Here is a 26,168-nt window from a genome sequence, read left to right on the forward strand (position 1 = left end):
CGAATGAGAAGAAGAATGATCTAAAGCAATCATCTGAAAAAGATATGTGCATCTCAACGGACACATATATATTACATAAATTAGCTTTTCATATTTATAGATTTTTGATACAATAATCTGAAATATTTTTCACGGATTTGTTGGTCTGAAGTCATAAATACAGATGCGGCATGAACTCAACATGCATTATGACAACAATGTTTATGATATATATGGCATATACTCCATTATGTCTACAATAATGGCCAGCTAGCTGTATGATCAAAGAACATGTTAAAATTTTAGGAAGGTTTCATAAAATCCGAGGCAAACTGCCGCTCGCTTGTTTGAGAACTCTTGCTCAAAGAATAATTGGTCTGTGTTTCCAAGTTGCTGGTGGAGAATGAAGTCACAGAAGACCTGAGCGATTCAGGCCCTTCTGTCGCAATTCTCTTGCATAGAGCATCACAGTTGCTTATCACTTCAGTAAGCCTGCCTTTGAGTTCACCAACATCTACTTGTAATTGATTCACTGCAACATTGACCAAAATGTCAAAAAAAATCAATTAATCATTTCAAATGGAAAAAATACTTTTCTGCATGCTTAACTGTGAAAAAGTGAACAGTGAACAACTTTTCAGCATAACTGTGAAAAAGAAAATATCAACCGCTTGAGAATCTAATTGTTTAATTCTTTGTCAATAAGAAAATAGGAAGTGGAGAAAGTAACCTTCAGCCAGACTGTTAGCAGTTGATCTCATGGCAGAAACTGAATAATTGAAGCGCTGAAGAAGCTTAATTGCCAAAGCATCTGCAGTATCAATCTTGTTTTCGATCTCTTCCTGCAGCATTTCATTTGTAATAGGAGAAATTATGGCAATCGAGGAAAACTGTAGGTATCAACTACTACTCAATGCAGTACAATTCTACTTAGTTATCGTTGGCATTTATTTTCAAATTTATTGTACCAAGACATGAAAAAGGGAACCTTGAATTACTTTTTAATGATTGGTCTATGATAGGCAAATTACAACAAACAAGAAGTCTGATGACTATCTAAACTAGCTCTGACCTCCATTACGACAAATTGCCCAGCATAGACTTAAGTAAAAGAAGTTTGACTGGATTGAGAATCAAGGTCGAGTCAACTTGGATGAGCTACATGGAATTTGATTGAAGTGGGGCCTGGATCGAAGCAGTTCACCTGTAAAGCCCCAACAACAGTGCATCTGGCTCCATTGCATCTCGCTCCCTTTCAGAGGCCTTAGAGTGAGGATCCATTCAATGGCAAAGCTACACATGGTTAGAGTCTCCAGGTGGATCAACCTATCCACTCCTGACACTTAAACTACTCTCTAGTTCAAGCATACATGGTTATTTCCCCATTCACTATATCCTGAATACACAGGACACAGCCATATTCACACTGGCAGTTACTCATGGTTGACACGTTTCTACATCCCAATGGTTCACTAAGATATTGGGTATTTTTACCCACAACAGGTCCAATGTTTAAATGTGATCAGCTTTACATGGCAAAATTTGATGAGATGTTCATTGGAATGAGTATGGGTCAGTTTATCCTCATGTTGTATAGCTGGTACAAGAAGTTAATGGTTGAAAATGAAGTTATGAGATAGTTCACTAGACGAAACCATTCTCTCAAAAACACGTCTTCCTGAAAAAGCCAGTAATTGACAAATTGTGATTTAGAAAAAAAAAATCATAGTTTCAGAATCTAATGTGCTCATAAAAAGTATGTCATCCAAATTAAAATGAATGGCTGTTGGTAACACACTAAAACTGGTAAAATAAGATGCTAGAAGATACATTTTCACCAATAATGAAGGATAACAAACTAAACTAAGAATACTCCCATGTGAATAATAACTGGAATTTTGTCTGACTATCCGTCCAGCACAAAACATGGTACTCTTCAGCACTTATCCAATAAGCCAGGTCAAACAATCTCAGTTGAGCAACAGCTCATTAACAGTGATTCCTAATAATTGTAATCTGAGTGGTAGGAACTATAATTATGTCTATTATGGAAATTCTGCATACTCTGCCAAAGGAAAGCTACAGTCCAGGCCATAGCAAGATTCTATTCAACATATTCTAGTTAATGTCCTCTGTAACCAAATTCATTTTCAAATATATTGCTGCACTATTACACAATTCTCACAGGCCTAGTATATATTCTTTGCAATTGCATGATCAAATGTGATTCCATTTTCTTGTTGTCACTTTTATGCCTTGAATCTAATCATTCTTCTATGATTCTATCAACATGAAGTATTATCAATTAATCATAGTAAAAGTATCAGTATCACACTCAAAAAATTTCCTAACAACTTGCTACACTAAAAAGAAACTTGCTCTGGCTACAGCCTACAGTGATATATAACTAATAGAAATGTAATGTATACGAGAGGATATTATAAGTATCTCAGAAAAAATATTTTTTTACAAATTGCTACATAATACATTGCAACTTGCTCTAACGATTGTGATCTATATCTAACATAGAAACATAATTATAATGTATATAAGGGATCATATCAATTTAAAACAGGAAATATTTTCAAATCCTAGACCTATCTATCAAAAGACAATAACAACCAACATAGGCAAACACCATTCAGAAAAAATCTAGAGATCCACAGATCACATATCAACTAGCATTGATTGATTTCTCACACAACTATTGTGTTCCATCAGCAATGTTGCTCTGTTGCAATTCACAGATGAAACGACTTCTAGAACTCGATATTCATCCATAATCTATTGAAGTTAATCCAAAGGATAAGTGTAATTCTTCTTCGCGCAGAATACTCAGTTAACTCAACAATGCGTTTACACCCATTTATCAGGTTAAACCAGTAGAAGCTTCCACAAGTCTTCGAGTCTGGAAGAAATAGTACAATGCAGGACAAGATAAATCTTGGAATGCATAGTACAACACAATTTAATAATTAAAATAGTTACATTAGACAGAATAATACCTGCTTCTTGCTTATTTTACTGGTCTTCTCTTCCTGCCACTCACGGTACACAGAGAAGAGCTCCATCAGAACCTTCGGATTCAAAGTGCCTAATATGAAGAAACCAGGTAAGCATCCAGCAATAACAATGGTGAAAATTTGACTAAGAGAGATGAAAATTATTCATATCTAAATACAAATACAGCAACATTGTTATGATGCCTGAGCACTTTTATAATGAAAATTAACTAGAAAACAAAATCTCTTGTCCGCAACATTGTTAGGAGCGTTCAGCAAACCATACAATCTAATCAAAGCTGCAATCTTTCTTCGACCGTGAATAGGCAAAGAGGATAGAAAATTATATCCAATCTTAACAGAGGAAAGAAACAAAGATCACCTGAAATAGGTGCGGAAGACGATGACGAGGGTTTCCTGACAAGAATATCGGATAAGCTGGATTCCGTCGGAGGCGGCGAGTTAAGCAGCGGCGGCGTCTGCAACAATCAAAATCAACAAGAATATGAATAAGATTGAGTTTTCAAAAAAAATAAGAACGAGAAGCGAGTACGGAGGAAGAGTAGTCCTACGATCTTGAGGGCCCTGACGCGCTCCAGAAGGGGATCTACGCTCTCGGTCCTCTCAGAAACGGTGGTGATTTCATCGATCGGCTGCGAATATGAAAAAGGAGAAATTGAAACAAAATCAAGTATATAAATCAACATAAAAAATCGAAGATAAAGGATATAGGGTTCTGAATCGGAGTAACTTGTTGCAGCTGTTGCTTGGAAAGGAGGGACTCGGAGGCGCCCATGAGAGTCCCTGTTACTTATCGGCAGTGGAGAACCCGCGGAAGGACTCCCTGTTACCTGCCGGCGGTGATTAGCTATGGCTGAGGCGCGGCTGATTGATCGCCCGTCTGGTGGCCGTCCCTCGCCAGCATTTGCGTCGCCCGTCCAACGAAATATCGAAGCCATATGGTAAATTACAGTGTAGGGCTTAAATACCCGAAAGTTGTCTCTCTTTTTTTATAATAATAATAATTTTAATATATTATCATTCACCTTTAATAAATTTAAATATATTAAACAGTTGGATTCTAAATACTTGTTTTTTAGTGTTTAAATTTAATTTTTAAAAACAAAAATTAAAAAAGTATCTCCTGTCCAAGATTTTTTTAATGGTAAAAAAAAGTTGCGAATAAATTTAAAAAATAAAATAAAGAAGACAATAGAATGCAATAAAATAAATAGAACAGAAAGATGTTTTAGATCATTAAATTATTAGGGATGATAATACATAAACACTATCAATTATGCCCGATTATTATCCATTTGATTACATTCACCGCTGACGTCCTTTGTCGTCGGCCCCGCGATGAAAAGAGATAAATCATAATACCTCTTCTTTTGCAAAAGGTGGGATCTGTCACTTTAGCGGCCGCACACGATCGTCGGCCCCCGAACGGTATAAGGGAGAACATTAAATCAATTGATTTTTATTTATTATAATAATTCTATCACTCGAAACTAATTTGATTATGTCTAAAAGCCACCTGAAATATATTCAATCCAATAAAAGATGATTTTACTCATTCAAGTGATCCAATATTATCAACCCTACAGTAAAATATAGATAAATAAATTAAGTATTAAATAGACTCTTAAATGAAAGGGCAATTCAATCATCATTCTTGTGAATTTATTTGTATCTATTTCAACAAATCTATCATGCCTCTTATTATTGAGAGAGAGTAAATCAGGAAATCAAAATTAGTCTCCACATGAAAGGATATTTTTCATAATTTCATCAGAATTCAGCTCTTACTCAAATATATAAATCTATCACGTGGTGATCAACTAGATTATGATTTGAGGATGAGTCTAAATATATTTTTAAATTTGCTATCTCAACAACTCCTCTATAATTAGTCCCACAGATATAAAAAGAGATTTTTTAAAGATGCACAGACATTAAACAAAATCAACTATATAAATCATTATCTTTTAAAAATCTATACTTCACGTCAATAAATCTATACTTCATGTCCACCTTCTGCTACAGCTGAATCTAAATAAATTCAAGTGTCGACGGCACATGGACAGCAAGGATAAGCGTGAGAAGCGATCGGGGGAGTATAAATATACACAATATCCACCGTGATGGGATGATATGGATCCATCTCATTATCTATCGATGGGTAGGGTCCAGGTGCCCTTTCGGGGGGTGTGGGAGGTATGTACATGGGTCCCGGAGCCCACATTCTCCTGTTTTATCTTTATTTAAAGACATCTAAAAGTCCATCTGCCGACTTGGCGTCGACCACCGTCACATTTCGGTGCCACAAATCCAATTTGGTTAATTAGATTAAAATATAATTACCGATTTGGTTAAAAAAACATATGCTCTCAGTTTCGTTAAAAAAAAAATCGAGTTTCTTTTTATAATTGTATTTTTTTCACTATTTTTTGCCAGGAGAAAAAAGGGTATTTTAAAAAATACATCTATTTTTTTAGCAAATATAAAAGTTAAGTGTGGGTTTTGAGTATTTTTAAAATTGTCATTTTTTAATATAAATTCTTTCGCTAAACAAAATTGAGGCGTTTTTTTTTCGGAAAAAAGTAAGTGCAAAAATAATAGTCAAACATTCGTAGGCGATGAGTCTAAAATCATATTTTATAAGAGCCATCACCAAAGCTATAAATACTAAATCACTAGAATTCATCATCTTAGCGGTCATACTAAATCACTAGAATCCGTCACCTTACGCTCTGTTTGGGAGGGGGTGAGGGAAGGGGAGGGAAAGGTAAGGAAGGGGAAAAAAAATTAGTGCTTGGGATGAGGTGAGATAAGGAAGGGAAGGGGAAAGAAGGGGAAAGCTTCCCCTTCCGTGCTCATGAATAAACAGATTTTCTTACACCCCAAATCGGGGTGTAAGGAAGGGGAAATAAATATTGAACATGTTTATTCCAATTTTACCCATCCCCTTCCTCATTTCTATGGTGTTCAAGAGCTACGTCATCGGAGGATCAGCCTGCGGGGTGCTCTTCCGGGGCCAACCCGCTGCCTTCTACACATTAGTGCTCGCGCTCGTCCTCTCCGCCTCCGGCGCCGCTGGCGCCGTCATGCACCGCCGCAACTTCGCCGGTTACGCTAGGCTTTGTCGCCGTACTGCGGTTGTGTCCATGGTGGTAGGGGTGTGCGCCTTTCTGTGGGCTTCCTCGCGCTCTGCGCAGACCTTTTTGCAATTGGAGACCTTCCTCGCGCTCTGCGCAGACCTTTTTGCAATTGGAGACGGCGCGCATGTTCTGTCTTGCATCTAGACTTTGCTGAAGTTCTCTGAGGAAGACCTTCTTTCTATATAGTTTGGTTAAATTATATAGGCAACTGACCTGCGGGAGGGATCGGTCTCCGTAGGAAAGGCGGATCACCGGCACTGCGAGATCGGAGGTGCGAGGCCACTAGCAACCGGCCACCGACGGCGGGGCTCGAGGACGACCGCGTCGCCTCCGCTGACGTCGTGGGAGCTGGCAGCGAGGGAATCCGCTGGTGCGGCGGAGGGGAAGAGGCGGCTGCGGGACGGCGGAGGTCGAAGAGGAGGAGGAGGAAGGAGATGGAATCGAGGAGATTTTTGACATTTTATATCTTTAACTCCCATTTCCTTCCCTTTGGACTTTCATTTCCTCCCAAACAAAATTACTTTTCTTCTCCTCCCTTCCCTTCCCTTTCCCTCCCTTTCCCTCCCTTCCCCTTCCATTAATGAACCGTCCCTCACCCGATCCAAACAGAGGCTTAGCGGCACAGGAGGGTATGGATTTGAACCCTTATCCTCTTCTGTAAGTCTGCTACGTCGTAACCAACTCAGCTATGTTTCGGGAACAAAAATCATATGATTCAATATTTATATATATATATATATATTATCGTACAAAAAGCTTCACCTTTTTTGATTTTATCTGCATTACCAAGAAATTCGATGCCTCGTCGATCACAACTCATTCCAATTAAGTCCCATTCCAATTAAGTCCCATGTGCCATTCAGAAACGTTCGGTCATTTGGTTAATTAAGAAAACAATTCATGATGCCTTTCTGTTTCTCAATATTTAAATATTTTTTACTTTATTATTTTTTTAAGAAGAGAAAGTTATAACGAATAAATTTTAGTATAGAATAATATTAAATAAATATTCCTCTTACATAAAGAGAAATGGAAATATCCGCAATGGGAATGAAAAATTATAGGAGTGGAGATATTTCTGTGTAGATGTATCCAAAGAGTAGTGCGCCATGGTGTTAAAAGGGATGAATTCAAATTATATTTTTTTAAAATTTTAAAATTTACATCTTATTTCATTTCATAACTATATATATAATAATTAAAAAAAGTATATTTGCATCAACTCTTTTAAAATAGAATTATCCTAACTTATGAAATTTAAAAATACTTAAAAATATAAATTAACAATTTTAAAAATATGTAGGTCGATTTCACACTCTAAAAATATAAAATTTAAATTTGAGGAGTTAAAAATAAATTTAAATTTAAAAATTTTAACTTTTACCCTTAATTTTAATTGAATTGATAATTATCTCTCAAACTATTTTCTTTAACATATTTAAAATATAACACAACTCAATTAATTAACTAAAATTAAAAAATTTTAACCATAATTATCTAAAAATTGAATTAACAATCAAAAAATAAATTAGGATTTCACTTTAAAATCACACTTTAGGTAAATTTTATTAAACCATGATTTTTCTACTATAAGAATCCATGATAATAAAGAATGTATCGTGAAGTTTCGATGAGAGAATAAAGTCAAGGAGCTGATTTTAAATTGTTATGGGTGTTATAGCCCCCCATCTAGGATTAGGCCCACTCGGCCCATTCGGTGTTCAGCCCACTCGGTAGCCCAGAACCTCCCCCTTCAGTTCGGCTCGGCAGCCCACTTCTGCCACTTCGGCTCGGCAGTCAGTTCGGTTCGGCAGCCCTCACTGCCATTCGGCTCGGCAGCCCACTTCAGCCACTTCGGCTCGGCAGTCAGTTCGGCTCGGCAGCCCTCACAGCCATTCGGCTCGGCAACACAGTCCTGCCCCTCCATTCGGCTCGGTCTAGCAGCCCTCACTGCCATTCGGCTCGGCAGCCCACTTCAGCCACTTCGGCTCGGCAGTCAGTTCGGCTCGGCAGCCCTCACAGCCATTCGGCTCGGCAACACAGTCCTGCCCCTCCATTCGGCTCGGCCTAGCAGCCCTCACTGTCATTCGGCTCGGCTCGGCACTCAGCCTGCTCAGCCCATGCGACTCATCATAATGGTCTGCTTAAAGTCATCTTTGGACATGACTCATCAAGAATGGTCTTTTCAAGACCATGCCTTGTCATATCAAGGTCTTCTCAAGACCATGCCTTGTCATATCAAGATCTTCTCAAGACCACACCTTGTCATATCAAAATCTTCTCAAGGTCATGCCTTGTCATATCAAGATCTTTCCAAAACCATACCTTGTCATATCATGATCTCCTTAAGGATCATGCCTTGTCAGCACAGATCTCATCCAGATCTTCTCATGCTTATAAAAAGGCTCCGAAGGTATTCAAAAAAGGGGCTCTCCGATGGCTCTCCTCTCTCTCTCTCTCTGAGACACTTTTTATATTTTTGGGCTGAGCATTTCATTACAGTATTTTTTATGTTACTGTACTTCTTCTTCCTCCTAACTGGGCTGACTTGAGCGTCGGAGTGGCCGTCCGGGGACTCCCCGGCGCCAGGATGACCTCTTTCTCCGGTGATGTTTCAGGGCCTCCAGGTAGCTGATCTTCTCTCCTTCCTCGGTGTGGAGGCTCTCTCCGGCGGAGGCAACCCATTCTCTTCCCCTGCATGCTGACAGGTCCGACGGCGCGTCCGGAAGCCGATCTCAACAGGAACATAAATCGTGATATTTTCTTATAAAAGTGATATTAATGGATAGTTTAGATTAAGATATTTCTAAATATGTGATTAATTTTATTTTTTTTATAACGAATAATGATGAATTATCGATCAAAATGGCAATGAAGATTTGAGATTAGTTCCACTAAGAAAAAGAAAAGAGAAATGGGTATGCATATTTTAATTTTAATTAATATTAATTTTAAAAAATATATATTCTATATAATATTAATTAAAAAAAAAAATCTGAAAGGGACGATCACCTTCGTCCTCGCTGGCTACACCAATGGGCATGAGAAAATGCATGAAGCCTTCGTTAATCACCTTTTGGGATTAGTCCCGCTTAATTATTTGATTAGCTGGAATTAATCAACATAATTGATTTTAAAGGAAACACAAAACCCCTTCGATTTCACTCTTAATATTCAGATAATTAATGACTTATTTGCAAAATCATACTTTTAACAGTTATTAATTCACCTAATCACGTTCCAAACTGTTTTAATTAAGAATTTTATAGTTTTTTAAATGATAAACATTGCTACGCGAAATCACTTGCGCACAACACAAGATAGCTAATTATTGTTAAAAGTCAAAACCAAACATATTACTTTATGGGTAGACAAAAGATAAATATAAATTAGAGTTTGAAAGTAAGGTGATAAACAAATGATAAAATCATTTAATTAAATTCATATTTTAAAAGTCTTTTTGATATACGTCAAGATCATAAATTGATGGTTAGTGTAGAAGACCATCATACGAATACGACTTGATTTTTTCTTATGAAAAAATAAATAAATGGCAGATTATCAGAGTGTGTTAAAAGAACAGTAAACTCTATCACGTTTACTAAGACATAATTTAAAGTATGATTATGAAGATATGATTTTAAAATGATAATATATAAATAATTAAAGGGTAGATAAATTGATATACTTAATAAGTATTAGATTATTATTATTTTTATTATATAAAAGCATTTATCTGTTTTAATCTTATCGGCAGCAACACAGCCAAATGTCTAGCTCCAAGAGGCCCGTTTTTCTGTTTGGTGTTTGGAGTGACACTGTTTCGGCGTCCAGCTCTACTCGCATCGCACGGTCGGGTAAAGGCGTGATTGGCACGTGACGCCGCAGTTTGTGTTCCCGGCGCGGTGATGGGCTTCGTTATATAAACTGAAACAGTGGGTTGCTGCCGCCTCCGTCCTCCTCCGGTTTCACGAGCTCCGGTTCTCTCGCCGGCCATCGATCTGCGCGAGATTTCTCACTCTTAGCGAAGATTCTTCGAGCTGAAGCCTTGCTCTTCGATACGGCGATGGCGGAGGCTAACGACGCGTCGGGGCGGCGTGCGGCGTGCGAATACTGCGGCGAGGCGGCGGCCGTGCTTTTCTGCCGCGCGGACTCGGCTAGGCTATGCGTGGCTTGTGACCGCCTCGTGCACACGGCCAACACCCTGTCTCAGAAGCACGTGCGCTCGCTGATCTGCGACAACTGCGGGGCGATGCCAGCCGCGGCTCGGTGCGTCGCCGACGGCCTCGCCCTATGCGCCGACTGCGACTGGGACTCGCATGGACATGGTGGATCCGAAGATGGAGGGGGCGGAGCGAGCCATCGCCACCACCCGGTGGTCCCGATCGAGGGGTTTTCCGGATGCCCCACCGCCCTCGAGCTCGCCGTCTCCTGGGGTTGCGATCTCGCCGCCTCCAAGGATCTGGATCATCCCCCTCCTCAACCTGTAAACCTTCCTCCCGATCAGTTTATCTTCGATTGGTCGTCTTTGGATCCAGTTCCAGGAGCCGATCTAGAGTTTAAGGACCTCTATGTGCCATGCGCCCCAAAAATCCAGAGCGTGGGGGTTAAGCGGCCAAGGAACTCCCACAATATGCATCATCTGTGCCAGCAACTGATGGAGATTGCCAGGACGGAACTGGCCGCTGCCGCGGCCGGCGATCTTAGCCCGAGTTCGCCGTGCCGGGCTGCTGCAGGAAGCTTCGAGGATCTCCAGGAGTCTCAGCCAATGCCGTTCACCTCACTGCTCATGCTTGAACCGACCGAGCTGAAGGGGAACGATCGGCTCGTGGAGGAGAACGATCTGCCGTGGGAATACGGACCCTCGGAAAATTCCGCGCAGGTTAATTTCTCAATTTTCATTGTCTTGACTTTTCTTGAATTTGTTGGCAGCTACTTTAGCAAGTTATCTTTACTTTTCTAAATATAGTTGGATTAAAATTGTTTTTTCTATGGAAAGACTTATTAATCACGGTCGTTTGCATGATGCTTCAAAATATTTTCTCAACCGCGAGAGCAATTTCCGGAGAAGGAAGCGTTGCGTCAACGTTGCTCGACCATTGTTGATTTGAGGATTTACATGCCATTTGGGTAAACAGTGTTTGATTTAGACTGTTCGATGATAATTTTGAGGATTTTACAGTCCAAGATATTAGTCAACATAATATAAAATAATATAATTAATTGAATATTATTAATGAGGTAGCTTTGCTTACAGCTAAATAAAAGAGTAAGATTGTTGCCTACATCTGAATAATTGGGATGACAACGATGATGATGGGTCCAAACGCCGAAATTTGTCATATGTTTACACCAGATTTGAATAGTTGGGCCCAAAACTGTCCTTCTAGATGTTGAACTGTTCGGAACCTTAGATCCCAACAGGTTAAAAATATTAGATTTACAATATGCACATTGTTGTAGAATTTTGTTGCCTATTTCAATTTTGCCTCAGTCACCAGCTACTTGCAAGTCTTTTATTTACATCTGAGATTCTGTATGTTCGATAAGGATTATAAAATATTTTTTCTTTTTTTTTATCGTTCAATTGAGCTTGTCTTTAGATACGAAATGACAAATTTTCATCCTCATTATAATTGTAAAATATTCTCAAAAGTTTGGTTGTGTGACACAAACATTGAAACATTGCCCATACAGTTCGACTGTTTATTATCTGGAATATAATAAGATAAAACTCGAATTTTGGAACAAATATCACTATCTTCTGCTTGAACATTTTGTAAGATTTATTAATGAATCTTACAGCGACAGTGCAGAGGACAAGTGCAGAAACTAGTCCCTCGAGCAGGTTAATTCATACTGTGGATACTTATGTTTTTCATACAAGGAAAGTACATTATGAAGCTGAACTCCAATGTTTCTTTCGATAACATAATAATTGAAAGATTATACCTACTTACAATGAAACAGTTACTTTAATATGAAATCCACACTTGCATAATATCATCTTTTATCAGTATCCCAATTGTTTTTTTTTCCAACAAATCAAACTAGCTAATGTAAGTAGCATCCATGCTACTTTAATTGTTGAACTAATATGAATCTTTTTAGTTTCTTCTATGCCAATCTGTGTCTCATATCTTGTCTTCTTACAATATTTGAAATTCTCAGATATGGGATTTTAACCTTGGGAGATCAAGAGACCAGAAGGAATATAGTGCACTTGAAATGGCATATGGCGTCAACAACGCTGGTTTCGTGATCAAGAGTTACGATGATCTTCTCAAGGAAAATTCATTCACAACTAAGAAAATTGTGGATAACATAGGCGACCCAAGTTGTCGCTCCTCAAATGATGACATCTTGCCATTTAATGCGCACCACATACAGTCTAATAACGTAAGGATGCTGTTTGTTTCTTGAGTACTTTACATAATATGTTCGTTGTTATCTTGATTTCTGTTCTCCCCATAATCCATCAAGTAATATTTCGCATATTTCACAACTTTTATGATTAAGACTTCTCCATTTAGGAGCTATTCCTTTTCCTTTTTTTTTGTCCTAACTATCATATATCCTTTGAATTCTCTTAAATAGACATTCCTATATTTGATTGCAATAATGAATTTAACATACCAAATTCTTATTGAATTGTGATTCCCTATTCTTTTCTGCAAAAAAAAGTGATTCCCTATTCTATTCTTTAGGAATATGGACTCCTTACTTTATCTAGAAATATCTATTCCTTCTTCAAATAATACACATTATTAAACTCTCCAATAAATATATATTATCACTAATATAGGAATGCAAGGCAAGAGAAGACAAGCAGAGTAATTAGGCCAAAGGAGCTAGAAAAAATCAATCCACTTGAATAGGTTGGACAAGTTGAATTAGTCGAGCAAGTTGGATGGGTCTAGTAGAGCCAGTTTTAGTTATTGTGGCTGTTGGGTTAACCCCATCGATCAAGCTTGAGGACCAAGCATGTTGATCATGTCAAGTGTGGATAGGTTAAGCGAGCTAGACAAGCCAATTTAGGTAGAGATTATCAGGCAAACTAGATGGTCAAGTGAACCAAACAGACGAGTTCGATGGGCTGAATGAATCGATTAAGTAGGATATACTAGTTGGATTGGCTGAGTCAAGTCAGTTAGATTGAGAAGGTGGACTGGTTGGACATGGTAAGTCAAGGAAGTCAATAACGGCTAGTTTGACCAGAAGGTTGTGGACTAACGGGTTGGCTGGTCTTGGGCGAGCAAGGTAGGGGATCTTACTAGGCAGGTTAAACACTCTAAAAATATCCTGGCCATCCAATTTCATCAACCCCTCAAATGGAAGTCTTAGATTAACCCTAGCACCTTCCACCTGATCTGAAAGTCACGTACTTTTGAAGCTGTTCTTATTTTTCCCACTCTCCTGGTTACTGAAAACCCTAAAAAATGTCTAGTAGCTGTTTGGATTCACCACTAATCTGCATGAATAGCAATGCTAGTTGTAAGAGATCATTACTAGCTAGCAAGGATATGGAAGCAAACAGAGAGCTTTGTTTAAGGGAAGGAACGGGTAGAATACTTAGAACTCTTCAGCAGAGGAAGAAACAAGTAGAATACTTAGAACTCTTTGGTAGTGGAAGGAACAAGTAGAATACTTAGAACCCTTCAGTAGAGGTGATGGGTCGAGGTGCAATTCTTTTCCGTATCATTGCCTTCAAATTTCTGATGGAGGTATCGTGGCGTGGGTTTAGCACACTAAAGAAGATGTTGGTATGCTTTTGGGATTTCTTGAGCAGTTCACAAATGGAACTGGTATTTTCCTATGCACCTCCAAGATGTTGTATTTGGACACATCTGCCCAATTGACTTGGGGATCATTGCCTTGCAAGTGAGGCTGCTGATCTAGTTGATGGGTATCATCCAGTTGATGAGTCTCAACATAACATCCGAGTGGGCTCTTGATTTCATTATAAAAAGGGGGAATTTAGGGTTAGTGCTAATCAATCAATAAGTTAGATCAACTTGTAAATATATTCAAAAAATCAAAAGGTTTAAACTAGAAACAAGCTCTAAAATACTTTTTTCGATAAAAAAAAGTGTATCCCAGGGAATCATTTCTTCAACTTTCTATTTCTATGGGTATTCCATTAATATAGAAAGAAATAACAAAGTAAAGCAGTCATACTTCACCTAGGCTAGAATTTTTTTTCCAAAAGTCTTGAATCCAAATAAAAAACATCTCTTGGATAAGCTTTATGACTGAGAGGTCCTAATATTTGTTTGGAGAGATCATTTTTTTCCCTTTTTTTTTTTAAATTCTTATTACATTTTACAAATCAAACCTAAGAATAGGCATTTCGTGGCTATTTGATTCCATAAACCACCTAAAAATATTTATTTCTATTGTATTTCTTATCTATTTCTTTCCTTACGTACAAATAACTATCCTGTTTTTCTTAATAATAATTTCGTTTCTTTGTTATTCTACTCCGTAAACCAAACTTAACATACAGGCCTTTCTGTTATCTTCTTACTCCAGCAGAACACAGCAAAGCCAGCAGCCAAATTGAAGCACAATTCAACCTACTCAGTTAAAGGACCAACCTCCTCGGTAAACATGTCGGCCGTAATGGTCACTTCATCGCAAGATCATGGCAGTGTCAAACAAATTTCTTTCGGGGAAACATCATCCGGCAACGACATGATCAAAGAAACAAAGATGGACAGCGAGCTGTTGGCCAAAAACAGGGGCAACGCCATGATACGCTATAGGGAGAAGAAGAAAACTCGCAGGCATGCATATAAAAGCTTTCACATTCATACTTTAATTTTCACAGATCAATGTGTTTTGATTTTGACATGTTATGATTTGGATTATGCACAGATACGATAAACAGATTCGTTATGAGTCTAGGAAGGCAAGAGCTGACACGAGGAAGAGAGTGAAGGGTCGATTTGTGAAGTCCACTGAGGAGGAATAGATGTTCAAAACGGGATTTAAAATGGAGTTGTGATTAAAGGTAAGCTGTTATAAATAGGCCAGCTCTTGTTGCTGATCAAATTCTAAATTGTTCTTGTTTGATGTATAGCTCCTAGTGCAGTAATTTGACTGTCATACATAGTGTCTAGTTGGATAGAAAATACACAAAAAAAACATATAAAATGTTTATTCTTTCTCTTTTCTTATATCTTCCATTCAAGTAATTAACTTACATCTAAAGTGAAATCGGACTGGTACCCTCGTTGCAGTACAAATGTCGCACGAGGCGATCAAGTCCAGCCAATGCGCCAATTCAGGCGTCGGTGATCGCTGCGATCGACGCGTTTGCTGGAAAAAATTTATTAAATATGAGAAACGCCTTTTTTTTAAAAAAAAATCTTGGTTATTTATTAAATAAACTAAAACAGAAGTTATTTCAATCGATTATCCTTGTTTTTTTGTAAAGAACAAAAATATAATAATGAAGTTCTTAGTCGCAATGATATTATGGAGTTATTTAGCTGCTTTAAGTTTATAACCTTGCCGCAAAAGATGTGATTCAACGCTAAGATTTCATTTTATTTTATTTTTTATTTTCACAATTTATTTGTTTTAATGCGCTAGAGCAGTACGAGATAAAATAAAAAAGATAATAGAACGAAATAAAAAAAATTCATCATTGTTTTTTGTATTTAGTTGTAAGGAGGAAAAAACTAGTAGAGTGAATTTGACTTGTTTAATTTGTCTAATTTATTTTGATGGACAAACGTATCTTGTTTACTAAGCAAATTTATTTACTTTCATTTTTAAATGATAATATTATTTGTCGCAAATATTGATTTAATAAATTTCAAGAAATTGAACGAGGCTTATTTTCGATAATTTAAAAAATATTTTAAAATATTAAATACATTAAAAAAATGTAATTTTGTAATAAGAATAGGAGTTATTGGAGATTTGATTTATTAACGGAAGAACTAAATAATTATTATATTTTGAGAAAAAAGGTTAGAAATATTTAAAATGTAAATGAAAACAAAGGCAAAAAAAAAACACTGATACCATCCAAAGTTTCTATTAATTTATTAATCGATAGAAAAGAATTGAAAGGGCGGACGCCATCGCCAAACCGACCAGAAACCCTAACGCAGGAAGAAAACCCTAACCATTTCATCCGGCATCGGACCGACCAAGAGTTCTGCAAATTGCAGTCATAGACTCGCTTCCGCAGCGGATGCACTAGTTTTTTCAGGTCAGATCGCCAATGGCTTCTCTTGTTCGAGCCTTTTCAACTGATTTCCCCTCTTCCTGCTTTCTTTTGACGCTGCTCTGCTGGTTGCCTTCGCAAATTGTTCCTCGAGTACGGAAGTTTCCTCCAATGCCTTCTTTTATGGGAGAATTACTACTTCCCGTATGTTTTTTGTTCTTTAATCTAGGGCGATTCGTCTTTTTGCGATCGTCGTAGGCTGTAATGGCCTAAGGATGACGTGCTGATAGAGCGCGGAATTTTTTTATTACGTATCTGGTAAAGCAGCAACATCGACGATTTTGCACTGAAGTTGTGATCTTTATGGGATATGGCCTCCGATAATCCTTTTTTTTCCCTTCTCATATGCTTGCATCTGCTCACTTCTTGTTGGCTATTTGCGATTAGAAATTGATTGGTTAGTGGATCTAAGTCTGCCCTTGACATTTATCTGTTGAAGTGAATTTTTCTTTAGTCACGTTGTCTTGCAAGGCAGTATTTACCCCTGATTGTAGTTGATACATTCAATCCCCTAAGGTCTAGGCCAAGGGTACTTGTTGCTCGGGCATTCTTCGTGATAAAGTATCTGTTGTTGTTTCATTTTACACTGCCATTTAGTTTGTCATAAGCTACAGTATTTGAATCTTTCTTTCATGGTCTAACCACATATCGAGGAGAGGTATTGACATAATCAATTCCAGTTGCTAGTGGTGACCTGTTGTTACTTGCATTTATGAGACTGTGGCAACCTTTGGCTATTACTTTTCTTATAATAACATATGAATTCTTTCAGTATCTGCACGTGCCTTCAGTCTAATTTTTAGTGTAGCTCAAAGTTGCATAAGGATGTGGACATCAGTATTTTGACAGTTGATTAGAGGTTTCTCCATTTGGCAGTAATGTCGTTTCTTCTGTTGTTTGTCATTAATTATTGTGTAAATAGATAGTTATGAAAAACAACAAAATCAGATTTACATCCATGCAGCTCCTTTTGAAATGTGCTTATGATCTGTCTGTTTTGATCCACCTGCTTCTCACAATTCATTAAAAATGCATTTAACTCCATGGCATGCTGTGGCAGAGTAACAAATGCTGTACATCTTGTTTCAGCTTGAACAAGCCTTGTTGCTTGTTTAGCCATCTATTATGTATTCTGTCATTCTTGAAAATAGTGTTAGTTTTTTTAATCTTTTTTTTTGAATGACAAAAAAACAAGTTATTTTTGTTAATTTTGTCAGCAAGTACTAAAATGTTTGAGCCAAATCCTGTTAATTCTAACTTTTGCAATTATAGTTTCTTCACTGTGTTAATTTTCTGTTGTTAAGTCTTTTCTAAGGATAAATTTCATAATTGTAGGATTTGCATTCTATGTTTCTGTGAAAATGCATCTAATTTCATATCTCTTCCTTGGCATTGTCTCATATCCTAGTGATATTCAATTCATTTTTCTGTTTTCCAGCATACTGAATTTCCTTTTAGGAACGATGAATGGATCATTCAATGGGCAGATTTTGGTGGATAAGCTTGCCAGACTTAATAATTCACAGCAGAGTATAGAGAGTATCCTTATCCATTATTTCTTTTGACTGGTGCACATGACTGCATAAAGTGCCAGGAAGAAATATTCTGGATTTTAGAAGTAATTGTTCAATTGCTTTCAAACCTTTTAAGAAGTGTGTATTTAAAGTTCCCTCTCTTGATTGAGTTTTATTTTCATTGGATCAAGATTAGTTTGTTACAAAATACATTGTGTTTTATTTACAATTTTTATCTTTTCAATTTGCTACTCAAACACCCCTCTATTTCCCTTAGGACCTTTGTGTGTACCATGATGCTGATGTAAGAATAGCCTTTCTCCTTTTTTGAAAAAATACTCCATCTCTTAATTGTTTTTCCTCTGTGAATATGCGTCCTTTGACAAGCTTTCCAGTTTAGTATTTCGGAGGTAATTCTTCCTTTCCAAGAGAAATTAATCCATTATTCTTAATTTCATTTTAGTTTCAATATTTCATGGTAATCTTGTTTCATGTTGTTTGTTTTCCATTGCTGTTGTTATTTGTTGCTATAAACAAACTATCGTTGCTAAACAATTGATACTGTTGAACACAGGATTCTAAGATGTTTTAAGCAATCAAACACTTGTTGGATCTATTACACTTTAACTATGAATTAGCTTTATCACATTGGTGCATCTTCCATCGGAACAAAGCTAAGCAAGTTGTTGAAACGTGGGAACGTCAATTCTATTGCTCCCCTAGGGAACAAAGAATATCCTTCTTGTATCTTGCCAATGATATCTTGCAGAACAGCCGGCGAAAAGGTTTTGAATTCATTAATGAATTCTGGAAAGTGCTTCCTGATGCTTTATCTGATGTATTTGCTAATGGAGGTGATATTGGAAGGAAAACTGTACAGAGACTGGTAACTTAAATTTTTTCTCATTATTTTCACATCTTTATATCATCATTTGGAGGCAGTGAAGCACAATTATTTGCATTTTCTTTTTATACTAATTGGCATTGAGGATTTCATTTTACAACGTTGTACTTACAATGAAATTTCTGCCATAACCTGATTTTTGCATGTCTTTGATTGTGGAACTTTCCCCTTAAAAAAATGCTCATAAGGTTTGAGGTCATAATATGATTTTGTTGTATACCAAACTTATTACATTCGTGTTTGTAAGCATCACACCAAATTAATAACTCTTACCATTGGAATTAAACTCTTTATTTCTAACACCCTATTCAAATTTGAGCATGTATATTTGTCATCCCCATCTTTCCACGTGTAATATAGTACCATTGAGTGACTTGCTTAAAAATATGGATAATATGTTCTTTGGTTAAGTGTAATTTTTCTTATCATGAACAAGATCTTGAGTAAAGTGAATGTCTATAAAATGACAGATGGCTTCAATGTGTTTAGTGCCTTCATCAAATGCAAACTGTTTGCATTGTAAAAATGACCACTTCATTTCACAAATGTTCATTTGTTCAATGTTAGTACATTTGAGATCTTTACTGAAATTTGTGTTGTGTTAACACTCGACATGCTTTAGCACAAATCAAAGCTTGCTGTGATGAATGTAGATAAGCTTTATTCCTTTAATACACTTTCATTTAGTTTGTTAACTTATAATAAGACTAGCAATTGCATATTCAATTGAATTGAAAATTTATTATACTATATTATACCAATATTCAACATGTGTTGAAGCATGCTGAGACGTGCTTAACTCATTTAATCATTTTCACTTAGATTTTCTATTTTACTATATCAATCAGATAATTGAATTAAAAATTATATTTATTCATTTTTACTTCAATGCATATCAGATAAATTCATATGATTTACTCTTATAAGCTTCATCTATTTAATATGCTTACTTCTAAAAATAAAAGTATTGGAATTCTACAATTAATTGAATTCGGATTTGGAGAAACAAGTTATAAAAATTAGCAAACATTATTTGAAACCTGCGATAATTGTAGAATAGCACTTCTGGCCTCAATCCCCACACAAATCCTCTTTCAAATGGTGCCATTGGGAGGAGAAATGGAGAAGGAATATGGAAAACTCTCTTGGAGGAGAAGAGAGGTAGAGGTATGAGATTTTTTCTCAGTTTCTGTCAAGAAGAGAGGAGTGGCTCATGGGTAAAAATGGGAAGAATAATCATGTCGTAGGTCTTAACAAAATGTTTCTTGTAAAAAATAAAAATCAACTCCAGAAATAAGCCCAAACCACATTTAAAAGTGTAAACCTTGGTTCCACCCCTCAACCAATTGGGCTCCAAATTGAGCCAAACTTGAACTAAATGGTAGCTAACTCAAATTCATAGGTGTAGGATTTAAAATTAACCGAAAAGTTTCAACTAAACCAACTTTTCATCAAATAGAAATTTAATACAGCTATAATAATTATAATTAGGAAATTAGGAAGACTGCATATATTCTGTAAATGCAGCTTGTTCATTACTACAAACAGTTCTCACATTATCTTTTTGAATAATTGGAGAAATGCAACTTGACATCCACCAGTCTCTTTTTTTATCTTTATGCAACTTCACTTTTTCTTTTCTAAATCAGCAATCTTTTCAGGTTAACATTTGGGAAGAGCGTAAAGTTTTTGGTTCACGGGGGCAAATTCTCAAGGAAGAGATATTGGGAAGGAAGCTTGAAGATAAAAATAACAATGGAAAGGTCATTACTCAAAACTTGGTAAGGAGCTTTAGTTCTGGGGTGTATTCTTGTAAGCCTGTGCACTGATTCCAAAGTTTCTGCATGAAAGTTCTGTGCTGTACTTTTGCGTTTATATGTCTGTTTGATACGTGCAGAAGCAATCTAGTGGAATACTAGAAAAGATCATTTCAAGCTATGATAAACTTTGTGATGAAGATTCATTATTTGGAAAATGTCAAGGTGCTCTTAACATCATTGAAAATTTAGAAAAGGAACTGGGAAGTGATTTTGAAATAGGTATATTTCCTTACCTGTTCATAAGGATTTGCTTGAATTTCATTTTTATTATTCCTGGTTCAATTGTAGCACGAAATTGGTGATTGCCTCTGGAATGCAATGATGGATTAAACCTATAGAAAACATACTTCTTTCAGCTAGTGGCTTATTCATTATCTGACAATTTTGTTCTTATAGGTTTAAACAATTTGAAGTAATTTGTTTGTATGTTTTTCATGATTGCTTCTTGCTAAACAAAAGTCTTAAGTCAATCCTGGGCTCATGTTCTGCTGATAAACACAACATTCTGATTTCTCACCAAGAATTTGTTAACTAATAAAGTAAATGTTTTTGTTTGCGAGTGGCATGATATTGCAATATGGACAAATACATATTAGCTAATGTAACAAGATAGAAGAATGTGTTAATGCACATCCAGGGATGATTGTTCTCTTAGGCATTAGAAAAATATCATCTTTGAGTATAGTGCTCAAACTATAAATTCACCAGTAATTTCAATTGCCAGGATCACTTATAGAACCACCTTAACATTTTCTTGATCTGACAATTTGTTGTTGTGTTATCTAATTTTGATATCCAAATCATAGTTCAATTACTTTTAAATACGTTCAAGGACGTGTACAAGTTAATGCCATTTTGTTTTTGCATGTCTTGTTTACTTAATGCTTAATGTCTAAGCTGTATAGTATGGTTAATCTAACGAAACTAATAAATTTTTTTCCTTTACACTAGGGGGATGGCCACATTTCAGTCGCTTATACTTGATGATCACCTAAGACTTCATGTGCTCTTTTCATTTCAGTCGCTTATGTTTTCTGCAATTAATTATATTCCCTCTAATATCTTCTTGTTCAATGACAGATATAAGATATTAAAAAATCATAATATTTCATATCAATTCATCTCAGTTGTTCCTTCATTTATTTTCTCTCATCATTAAACCTACATTTCATATATTCAGTTTTGAGTTATACTTGAGTTATAATCTTTAGTTTATCTGTTTTCTTCGCCTTTAATGTTTCAAGTTTATTCTGTTTCCTCTGCATCAAGTCATGCTTTTGGTAATTACTTGGGATGCCTACATGAATTTTATCCCTAGGCTATATCATTAACTTTCAAATCAATTAAATACATTAAATTGCTATTTTTGCTCTTGTTTGTTAACACAATATTGTTTGCAAATAACATACACAAAAAAAGAAGGCTATTGACGTTCATCTAGTATTAAGGTAAAAAAAAAGAAGTGATTTAAATACTAGACATACAATTTTAAAAACTCATTTGTTGCACTCAAAAGTTCTAGCACTGATAATACCATTAACATATCCATTGCTTATTGTTTCTATACAATTATTAGATGTTTCTTTCTCATCCAGAATGCACCACAATAACTGTCTGGTGAATATAATAGTATCATAAATTTGGTGGCATCAGGAATCATATTCAAATCCTTGTTTTTCTTCTATATATTAATAGTATTTATAGTTCATCTTCTAGACATAAATAAAACCATTTTTATACTGCACTGATAGTTAGACGCATCTCTATTGTACCATGTTTGGATTTTGATTCACTGTATGATTAAGTAGTTGTTGAATAATGCCAGTTATAACTCAAGCCTATCTGTTCCCATTTATTCTATTTATTTGACATCACACTGCCAAACTAATTCAGTGGTTGTTGAGTAGGAAGTGAAAATGGATCTGAAATCATTGGGAACTTACAAATTAAGCATGGCATTCTAGGAGAGTGCATTGAACAACTGAAAGCATCTGAATCGTCTAGATCAACTCTGATCTCATATTTAAGAGAAGCAGTTAATGAGCAGGTGCATCTGGTTGATCTGTTCAGATTTATCATACTGAGCTTATTTTAAGTTTGCTGAAGATTTTAGGTCAATTTTATTTATATGGTTTTCTTTACGGTTAATCAATTTTCAGGAGTTAAAGCTTGAACAAATCGGCCATCAACTCCAGGTAATATTCTTATATTCTTTTCAATTATCTTTGCATTGGTTGCTCCAAGAATACACTGTTGGGGTTTTGTTTGATTAACAAGACTGTTAAATTTGATTCTAATGTCATTAAAATTCATTCATGTCTGGAGATACTTTATTTCACAAATGATGCTCCACTTATAGCTCCCTCATATGCAAGAAACATGATTGTGTATTTGTATTCCCATGTCTTTAAATCCATATTTTGTGATTCAAGCTGACAAATTAATTGTAAGAGATTGTGGCTTTACATTCATATACCCAATTAATCCTGCCAGAAAAGTTAGTATCAACACTTGCTTATTTGACTTGCAACATACCACGTTACCATTCCAATTTTCAACATTGAATTTTCTATCACATTAGAAGATATTTGGACGTTCACCTTTGTTTGTTGACCTTTTCACCTGTTGCCTTCTTTCAGTTTCTATCGTTATCATTTTCAGTAATTAGGATACAATTCATATACCTATGAAATTTCACTTGGTGGTGAGTTGCAATATTTCCTACTTTAGAAGAGAGAGAAGATGACTGAAGTTACATTAGACTCCTTGAAGATCAAAAGAAAGTGTTTATATGACTTTTCCTTGTTTATTTGAAAACAATGAAAAAGATGTTGACAACTTGTTAGAAGTTGAATTCTTCTTGGTGAAAGGGAATGGTGCAATAAAAAAGTTATAATTTCTTTTAAAATAAAAATATAACGGTCCGATAAAATAAACTACTTGTTGATCTAATTTTGAACTTATCATAATTTTACTAAATTTATTTTACATGTCCAATCAGTTTGTGCCTTCTTCCTTTCTGATAAAGCATATTTGGATGTTGAGCCATTAGTCTATCTTCTACCCCTTTGGAAATCAATGTAACCTCAACAAACACTTAACACTAAGCATGTGAGAGCTGATTAGTAACTTTGTTATCAGATCCTTGGAAATATGCACAAGCCATGTGCGATGCGATTGTTTGAGGTTGTCTTGGAAAATATGGTAAAAACAAGGATATAAATAATTCTTTTTAATTAAATCATGCTAATTGGTATTTGCAAATTAATTCTAGTGGAAGGCTAACATTCTGAATCTAGCTAAGGGTTTAGCTTGAAATGAGATATCTTACTGCATTTTCCATTTGCTTGATATTCTCAACTTTCTGCCTACTTGTTTAGCAGTCTATGCATTTTTTCTGAATTCCTGATTTGTGATCAGTTCCCTACCAGATGTATTTTCCCTTGCTGGTACTTCAACAACGTGCCTACTATTTTTCTCTTTATCAAGAACCGAAACTGATGATTCCATAGGCTTAGCCTTCTTTCTGTATCCCTTTACCTTTGACTGGACAAGTACATGGCAAAAACCCATTGGATTGGCATTTTCAGATGGGTAACCTACTCCCAAATCTCGAGTTGTCAAATCTTGGAGCCTGCCAAGATGTCTAGAGTCCATCTTTAATGGCTAATTTGCTCAGAAAGCCAAATCATACCAGCAGTAGCATGGAGCTAAGTTGGTACTGAAGATGCTGCATGATTTTGGCATTCTCAGTGATTAGTCCTCACTAGGTCTTATTCTGTGCATCACATGCCGATTTGAAAGTGCCTTAGCAGCACAGGGCAGGGTTCCTTTTGCTGGCTAAAGAACTGCAGTGATCTCACCAAAAGAATGGAATGGCAGTCATATCCATAGCATGTCCTTGGATTCTTCTTATGGCATCAACAGTTGTCAATTTCTCAGTTTTGTCGACATAAAGGACAGTAATGTTATTGATAACAGTCATTGAAGTGCAATAATTGTTTAGGAAAATGCATCTAAATTTAATTTTCTACGTGTATACCTTAGGATTTCTAAAATTTATTCTAGTAGAGAGGTTAGTATCTTACCTATGGAATACAAAAATTTGTTGGACCAAATAGCAGAATGTTAATTTTCATGCCATTTTTCTCTATTTAGCAACTGTAATTTACTTTGAAGCTGCATTTGTTTGATGAATACTGTATCACATATTCATGCATTTTTTTAAAGATAAAGTAATGATTCTTTTTCATGGTATTGTAGTTTGGTCATTGTTGGTTTTCAAAATTTATTTTTCAAACTGGTCATATTGCTTCTCACATATTCTCCAGGTTGCTGAATTACGATCCAAGCAAACGGGTAACATCTTATCACAGTTCAATGTCGAACAGCAGCCGGACACACAGAACCCCATAGAGTCATCACAGGCCTTCTCTGTTACCCCTCCTGGCTTTGCACCAGAAGCTACTGCCAGCTCTGCTGCTGATACACAAATCACCCTAAGCAGATGCACCCAGGAAGAACCTCTCACTGAAATCAAAGCTTCTCTAAGTGATGAGAACAGGAAAACAGAAGCTGCTGCAGTTGCAGCGAAACTCACCGCATCTGCCTCTTCAGCCCAAATGCTGAGTCTTGTCCTCTCATCTCTTGCATCAGAGGGTGTACTCGGCCAGGCTAATAAAGAAGAATCCCCTGACAGCAAGAGGCCTAAATTACAAAACAGCTTGCCGCCACCTCACCCACTGCTCCAAGTGCCAATGCCCATATTTTCACATTCAGAAGCAATGCATCAGCTTCCTCCTCTGCAATCTCCATCTCCAAATCTGGAGCCACCATCCACGTCTGTATCACTTGCAATTCCATCGCCATCAGCTTCTGTCCAGTTCATGCAGTCTGTTGCAGGGCCTATGACAGGCGTCCCTTACGCTTATGGCTCAGCTCCACCACCTCTTCCAAACTATCTGATGTACGGGATGCATCCCAACCTAAGTGCTCCAAGTCCATTCTACAGCTTTCAACCTCCCGAAGGACCCAATCTTGTTCAACCACCATTGCCATCAGGACCGCCTCCGCTGACCCGGCAATAACTGTCTTTTGGCTAGGTTATATGAAAGATTCGGCTGATGCCCCATATACTGATGCAAACTCACTTTGAATCCATGTACAAACTTAAATTGTTTTTTTTTTTTTGACCGAAAGCTTAAGCATGTACATTCTATGATTAGCATTTACCTACAGTAATGTAGTTGAAGATACTGTTATAGTGTGTTGTGTTTTAAGAGATTGAACTGTAATGTTGACAAATGAGAACAATATTTTACTATGGACATATCATGAACATTGTAGTAATGAATATCAAAACCATGTTTTCAGATTTTAGTGGGTTGAATTGAGTTGTTATTGCACCTTCTTGCTACTGGAAGCCTCTTGTAGTCATATGACTTAAAGTTTCCATATGTATACCTGGTGTTTTGTCACAAATCTTCTTCGATAGGCATCATTATAAGTTATAATATAGGATCTTTATGTTGCAAGTTAATTTTTGAAA

General features: G+C 36.4%; 3 protein-coding genes across 5 annotated transcripts; 2 read left to right on the forward strand and 1 right to left on the reverse strand.

The window, feature by feature from the left end:
• Positions 1–161: 161 nt before the first annotated feature.
• Positions 162–3,922, reverse strand: LOC141835649 (uncharacterized). The gene is made up of 6 exons (XM_074723022.1): positions 3,733–3,922; positions 3,554–3,634; positions 3,364–3,460; positions 2,985–3,073; positions 710–821; positions 162–511 (listed from the first exon to the last, which is right to left on the reverse strand). Exons 1-6 carry the CDS (start codon positions 3,775–3,777, stop codon positions 282–284), a joined length of 654 nt encoding a protein of 217 aa, XP_074579123.1. The 5' UTR covers positions 3,778–3,922; the 3' UTR covers positions 162–281.
• A 6,197-nt stretch (positions 3,923–10,119) lies between these two features.
• On the forward strand, positions 10,120–15,230 carry LOC141843786 (zinc finger protein CONSTANS-LIKE 14-like). 2 transcript variants are annotated; one of them, XM_074731819.1, is made up of 4 exons: positions 10,120–11,024; positions 12,314–12,541; positions 14,675–14,928; positions 15,020–15,230. In XM_074731819.1, the coding sequence occupies exons 1-4, from the start codon at positions 10,209–10,211 to the stop codon at positions 15,114–15,116; spliced, it is 1,395 nt and encodes a 464-aa protein (XP_074587920.1). In that variant the 5' UTR covers positions 10,120–10,208; the 3' UTR covers positions 15,117–15,230. The 2 variants fall into 2 exon arrangements, with proteins under 2 accessions (XP_074587920.1, XP_074587927.1); XM_074731826.1 differs by having other exon boundaries at positions 14,678–14,928.
• Positions 15,231–16,237: 1,007 nt separating this feature from the next.
• LOC141836183 (uncharacterized) lies at positions 16,238–25,970 on the forward strand. Of its 2 annotated transcripts, XM_074723618.1 has the most exons (9): positions 16,238–16,367; positions 17,718–17,746; positions 17,840–17,921; positions 18,535–18,782; positions 20,462–20,581; positions 20,698–20,839; positions 22,528–22,667; positions 22,780–22,815; positions 24,952–25,970. In XM_074723618.1, the coding sequence occupies exons 2-9, from the start codon at positions 17,744–17,746 to the stop codon at positions 25,705–25,707; spliced, it is 1,527 nt and encodes a 508-aa protein (XP_074579719.1). In that variant the 5' UTR covers positions 16,238–16,367; positions 17,718–17,743; the 3' UTR covers positions 25,708–25,970. The 2 variants fall into 2 exon arrangements, with proteins under 2 accessions (XP_074579719.1, XP_074579725.1); XM_074723624.1 differs by lacking the exon at positions 17,718–17,746 and having other exon boundaries at positions 17,821–17,921.
• The last annotated feature ends 198 nt before the right edge of the window (positions 25,971–26,168 follow it).

This window comes from Curcuma longa, chromosome 1, assembly GCF_044706935.1.
Source record: "Curcuma longa cultivar G26 ecotype Majalengka, Jawa Barat chromosome 1, ITB_CL_G26_1.1, whole genome shotgun sequence".
Taxonomy (NCBI): domain Eukaryota; kingdom Viridiplantae; phylum Streptophyta; class Magnoliopsida; order Zingiberales; family Zingiberaceae; genus Curcuma; species Curcuma longa.

Bases quoted from the DNA above. Each gene is read 5' to 3' on its own strand.
- LOC141835649 (XM_074723022.1), bottom strand. From the start codon at position 3,777: ATGGGCGCCTCCGAGTCCCTCCTTTCCAAGCAACAGCTGCAACAA. The intron at 3,461-3,553 runs GTAGGACTACTC...TGATTGTTGCAG, and splicing joins GCGTCAGGGCCCTCAAGATC to ACGCCGCCGCTGCTTAACTC. The intron at 512-709 runs GTTACTTTCTCC...TCAATGTTGCAG, and splicing joins TGCTAACAGTCTGGCTGAAG to TGAATCAATTACAAGTAGAT.
- LOC141843786 (XM_074731819.1), top strand. From the start codon at position 10,209: ATGGCGGAGGCTAACGACGCGTCGGGGCGGCGTGCGGCGTGCGAATAC. The intron at 11,025-12,313 runs GTTAATTTCTCA...TGAAATTCTCAG, and splicing joins CCTCGGAAAATTCCGCGCAG to ATATGGGATTTTAACCTTGG. The intron at 14,929-15,019 runs GCATGCATATAA...GATTATGCACAG, and splicing joins GAGAAGAAGAAAACTCGCAG to ATACGATAAACAGATTCGTT.
- LOC141836183 (XM_074723618.1), top strand. The intron at 20,582-20,697 runs GTAAGGAGCTTT...TGATACGTGCAG, and splicing joins AGGTCATTACTCAAAACTTG to AAGCAATCTAGTGGAATACT. The intron at 22,816-24,951 runs GTAATATTCTTA...CATATTCTCCAG, and splicing joins AAATCGGCCATCAACTCCAG to GTTGCTGAATTACGATCCAA.